We start from the raw sequence: 5,758 nt of genomic DNA, 5'->3' as shown, positions 1-5,758 counted from the left end.
ATGGACTGTAAATAGTTCACTTTATTTTTATTTGACCCTTATCTGGTAGTTGATATTTTTTTGGTGGCAAACTAGGCTCGAAGTTTAAAAACGTGATTTAAGAAATGCATTCATTTGACAATGGTAGTGATGATGATGATTATGGTGATGATGGTGATGATAATGATGATGATGATGGTGATAATGTTAATGATGACGACGAATCACTGTCAATTTTTTTATTTATTTTTAAAATGTCATTACCATCGGAAAGGAAATTGTAAACAAAACGCAAAGTACGGAAACTAGTCTTGGGACACTTGAGGACCACGCACCATATTCGACCCCTCCTCCCCGTAACAATGTTGATTTGGGTCTTATGAATAGCCTCCGTGTTCGGACTCTGCAATTTTGAATCCTAATTTGTTTGGTCACGGGAGCCTAATAGAACCCAACATTGATTGGTGGGGAAGGGGGAGGGGGGAGGGATGGGGTGTTAGGAAAATGTTTAGGTTTGAGCACTTCATTTGCAATCTTTATAAACAAGTAGTAACCTTCAAATTAAATGACGTTTTGTCAAGTGTTTGCTTAAACATTGATATGGAGGGGGAAGGAATGTGAAACATTAATGTTACATTATTGTTTTGCCTGTCTTGCCCGTTTTTCTCGCTTCATAATATTGTGCAATGGTAGCCTGTTTTAACACACAGATGCATAGCGAAGGATATATAACTGTCTCTCTCGAGGACAACATTAGAACTTTTACAATGAAACAATTCCCAGTTCATTTCATTAAGATAAACAACTTCCTCATCTATCAGGGGAAGTTCTTATACCCCAATACATGTGTACATTCATTGAATGACCTTTGAAGATTTGGGTACAAAAACTCATACTCTGCAACTTGAGGTCAAATTTTGCACTTTGATTATGTAATTGAGGTTATTGGACTGTGCCATTGGACGAGGCTCTTGTGGTCCATAGTGTTTGCTTTGAAAGGATACCTTACGTTACCAAATTAAATCGGCATACTCCCCTCAAACATGTTGAAGGACGAGCAAGGTCTGCTGACCTTTTATAACGAGAGGCTAATTATGTACTACGCATGTTTGTGCGTAAGCACACTTGTTTGTCATATACGCGTACTGTGTTCGCACACGTATCGCATTTTGAATAGTATGCGTATAATGCGCAATGCGTTTTGGGCGTTTAAACATTACTAGTAAAATGTACTGGAGATGTTTGTGCGTATGTGTATGATTTGGAAATTCAAAATCATAATGGCCAAACAAAGTGAATTTCTTTGAAGTTTAAAAAAAAACTGGATAAAATTACATCTGAAATGAAAGAATTCAATGTTATTGATTTTTTGCAGAATAAGTTATGCTCTGATAGTGATAAGTGAATTATTTTGAAAACATGGTATATTTACATTACTGTTAACCAGGTGCGTAACCAGACCTGACCTACCGGGGGGGGGGGGGCAAGATTGAAAAAATTTCCCAATTTTTGACCAAAAGTTGTAGTATTTATGTGCGAGCGATAGCTCGCATCTCAAGCAGCTTGCCACGAAGTGATAAACGGGTGGGGTCCAGGGGCCCGCCTTAGGGTCCCTGGTGGGGTCCAGGGACAAAGCCCCGGCGGGGTGTCAAGGGGGCGGAGCCCCCTGAAGCTCCTGGTTTTTGGCATATTAGAAGCTAAAAAATCAGTGTTTCAGAGTACAAAATCAGCAACTGGGAGCTACGTCATCAAGCTACTCTTAGCTATCGTTTCATTTTTTTTTTCCTAGAATGAATCCTTTTACAAATAGAGTTACTGAATATGATTAGATTATTCGTTGATCTTGGATTTGGGACATCGACTGTTGAGTGCCCAAGTGGGTAAGTGCAATAGCTGCCATGTGTAGCTGACATGTGTATATGAGTACAATATATAATATATTGCCAAATGTTCACAGGACAGCTATTGCACTTACCCACTTATACTACTAAGGCTTTGATACTTCTTGTGTTTAGGTAGTAGACATGTCGTTGATTATTTATGGTGTCATTATTGATGCCATTTTGAAAAAGCGCTCTCACCGCCTCACCCACCACTGGCCAATGTGAAGGCAAGCGGATTTCAAAACCTAAATGTATTGGCTGGAATCCTTGATTCCGACAATACTGCATAATGCATCAGAGACATGCTCCTTAGAGCTTCAACGACTGCGATATAGACAAAATTGATTTAAATGGCAGCCATTTTAAAATTCAGTGGCAGCCATCTTGGAATTTGTGTCCTGGGCTGTTCTTAGTGATTTTATTGGACTCCTTGATCCTGCAAACATGGGTATAGACATCAAAATCATGCTTGCAGGAGCTTCAAGGACTGAGATATAGATAATTTTCATTTTCAATGTCGGCCATTTTGAAATTTTGGCAGCCATCTTGGAAATTTAGGTTACCTGTTGATGTAAGTGATACTATTGGATTCCTTGACCCTAAAAACATGGGTGTAGACATTATAATTATGCTGCTAGGAGCTTGACTGGCCTAGTTATGTTGATTTTTGTGATTTTGGCGGCCATTTTGAAAAAAAGCGCCGCACCGCCTCACCCACCGCTGGCCAATGTGCAGGCAAGCGGATTTCAAAACCTCAATGCATTAGGGTCCCAAAATACCTGCCTCCATAAATCCCCCTAGGGGGGAGTGGGGTTAGCATAAAACCTCTTACATAGTAAATTTAAGAGGTCATTGCACTTTAAATGTCCTTGCCCAAAAACAACTTTACCCACACACATTGTTTTTGGTCATCTTCTTGTGAACATAATGGGTCAGTTTTTGAGTAAAAATGTTTAACTAATACATTCACGCTTTTCAGGAAATTATAAGTTTTATGTCAGGTCAATTTGCAAAATATGGGTAAAAATGCTAAATTTTGACGTTTTTGGCTCAAAATTAGGGTCGAAACATTTTCAAATCTCATTGATATTGGTTTTGTTTGATAGATAATTTCAATATCTTTCATTAGACACCAAAAATGTGAAAATCGAGGCTGTTGTTAATAAATGGCATGCATAATACGAATTATACAGGAAAACAGGTCAAATTTGAGGTCATTGACCTCTGATGTCACGCTCCACCGCTCACGACACTCAAGAATTCACTTTTCAGATGTCCCATGGGATGTTCTATCTAACTATCATAACATCTGGTCATTTTTGTCAAACAAATTCTTGCTATCTCTTGGACCAAAAGTAATTCATGTGGGTTGTCCTAGGGGATGCACGTTAAACCCCCGTATTTGGACTGTATAGACCAGAAAAAGAAGACACGCCTCAAATGAATGCACCAAGATAAGAGACCGCATGCGCGCATTTTTGGGGGGCTTTGGGGCGCCAGCCCCGGGGTCAAAAGCAGGGGCGGCAAAAACGAAGGGGCGGCGGAAGAAGAAGGGCAGCAAAAACAGGGGTGGCAAAAACGAAGGGGCGGCAAAAGAATAAATAAAGAAAAAGGGCCGCGAAAATTGTGAAAAATTGTACTATACATCAAATTGTGTTGCATTTAGGGTGCTAGCGCCTAAAGTCCTTTTTTTTTTTTTTTTTTTGCTCTTCACTTTTTCAAACGACCAAAAAAAAAAGTTGGGTCAACCTTTTCGGGCTGTTGGGGAAGGGGCGGCAAAATTGGATTTTCTTCAGCCCCCCGGGGTAGGAGCGGCCACGGTACGCCACTGGACCGTGTACGATTATTTCTAGGCCTACATCTTGCATGCAGTGTTTTGATCGAAACATTTCATTGACATCAGCATGATCCATATTTTTTTCTTGTGTATTGGGTGAATCCACACCATGCACACGGGAACGAAACAATGTGCATTCCGATCCACATCTGGGAAATGATTGCATAGTGAGCGCGTTTCTGGTAAGTTAAGTGTGTTGCAGTGCGTGTTCGTTTAGAGTATTCATGGCGCGATGTCGAGTTCGTGTAGGGCGCTCATAATTATTGCGATCATCCGTCTGCGCGATAGGCCTAAGAATGAGAATAACCGATAACAATTTTTTGTACCATCCGCTCAACCGTGTGATAGACGACAGGAAGATCTAAATTTAATTGTACTGTTGGATACCAGCTGCGCCGGCATCTACTCAAAATATTGGACCCGCCGGCTGTCTAAAGTTCCGTTCATACTACGCTGCACATGCGTGCGTTGCGTTCCCGATATGTCGATTACTTTTTGCCGCAGCTCGTCGCCTTTCCAAGTTCAAATGTATTTAACTTAATTGCGATACCGAATGCAGTATTTGCGGCGTAGTATGAACTGAGCAAACACGTTATACAGACTATATGTCGGGTTAAATGAAGAGTATACAACGTTTTAATAACATTTAGAAAACATTTGGGAAAACTTATGCAAAACACTCTAACATATTATAATATGTTGACAAAATATTTTGCACAAATGTTTGCCAACAAATATTTTGCAAAAACATTTTGACAACATTTTGAGAATGTTGCTGGAGTGTTTTTTTCATATAGGTCTAAAAGGTTTAAAAACGCTTTCATGAATCATGACCTTTATACAACCCGACATTTAAATGTTATTAAAACATTTTTACCATACCCAAACGTGTTTATAACGTTTTTAAAACATTTTATCGTTTATTGTCTAATTGATTCTCATCCTGTGGTGCGCATCCTAACTTCCAAGAGTGTGCATTGATGTCACCTTCCGTGTGGAGTCGCAATGTCAACGAGTGTCACAAACATATGATAGAAACATGGAAAGTTCTTGCTGTACAACTACACCAGGCATATGTATGACCTTCCGACTAGGATACGAGAGGTTCATATCCCACACATCTAAGAACCACACTCCCGTTTCACGGAATAACTCTCTCATTAGCACACCCATCTGTTGCAACAAATAATCGCTTGTGTATAACCGTGACTCTGGGGAACGATGATCACGTACATGAGGTCCTTTCAAAACGATTGGAACCTGTGGACATCGTGAATGGAATCGAACCACCGCTTCCTTTAATTTCTGTAATCTTTGTTCAAAACTATGGCGCGTCCACTGAGCAAAATGTGCCCACGGGCTGATTAAGATCCCTAGTGTATTTTTACATTGTTTTATCTCATAAGTATCCAGAATTTCAACTTCGTATCGGATTTTAGCCAAAACGGCCGGTGATATCTCCATTTTACTGATTGCATGTGGATGAAAAAGAAAATTGACAGAGAAATTTATCGTCTTGTAAAATTGAGCCGATACACGTGGAAGGCTTGATACATCAGCTAGTTTACCTATATCGAATTTATAATTCCCTAATATCAGAGCAGGTAGATTTTCCACCCACTGCCTGGTCGTTGAATCGCCCATCAGAAGCAGCTTCTTATTACGTAAACATTGGTTGACCTTTGACGTGTTTCGCCATTGGCTGGTTTGACATACGAGTGAGTTCCAAATCGGTGGTATATCATTCGCATCGTTATATCCAGTCCAGTAGCCGTGATGTTTAGGTACACGCTGCTGATGTAACCCACACGATGACAGATTGTGTCTTTGATCAAACTCCTCTGAATCGCTTGTGTCTATGGAAACATAAATGTTTATTACAAAGACGTTTCCTAATGAAAGTAAAACGAGTTCAAAATCTCTTTCAGAAATTTAAATTAATTTACTGCTGGACATATTCTCCAACTAGAAACAAATGGTACCTGCGGTTGAATATGATCCATTTATTGCATCTTAATTTTTCGTTTAAGATTTTACATTATGTTTGAGTTGAGGAATC

At 39.7% G+C, this 5,758-nt stretch overlaps 1 protein-coding gene across 1 annotated transcript; it reads right to left on the bottom strand.

Annotated features, from left to right (window-relative positions):
* Positions 1–4,707: 4,707 nt before the first annotated feature.
* Positions 4,708–5,555, bottom strand: LOC140145489 (NXPE family member 3-like; the record flags this gene model as incomplete). The annotated part of the gene is made up of 1 exon (XM_072167202.1): positions 4,708–5,555. A coding segment is annotated over one exon (848 nt), but the record flags the coding sequence as incomplete, so codon positions are not given.
* Positions 5,556–5,758: the final 203 nt, after the last annotated feature.

The sequence above is a fragment of the Amphiura filiformis genome, unplaced genomic scaffold (assembly GCF_039555335.1).
Source record: "Amphiura filiformis unplaced genomic scaffold, Afil_fr2py scaffold_324, whole genome shotgun sequence".
NCBI lineage: Eukaryota > Metazoa > Echinodermata > Ophiuroidea > Amphilepidida > Amphiuridae > Amphiura > Amphiura filiformis.
The sequence above is the reverse complement of the archived record's forward strand: the minus strand, read 5'-3'. Positions and strand labels throughout refer to the sequence as shown.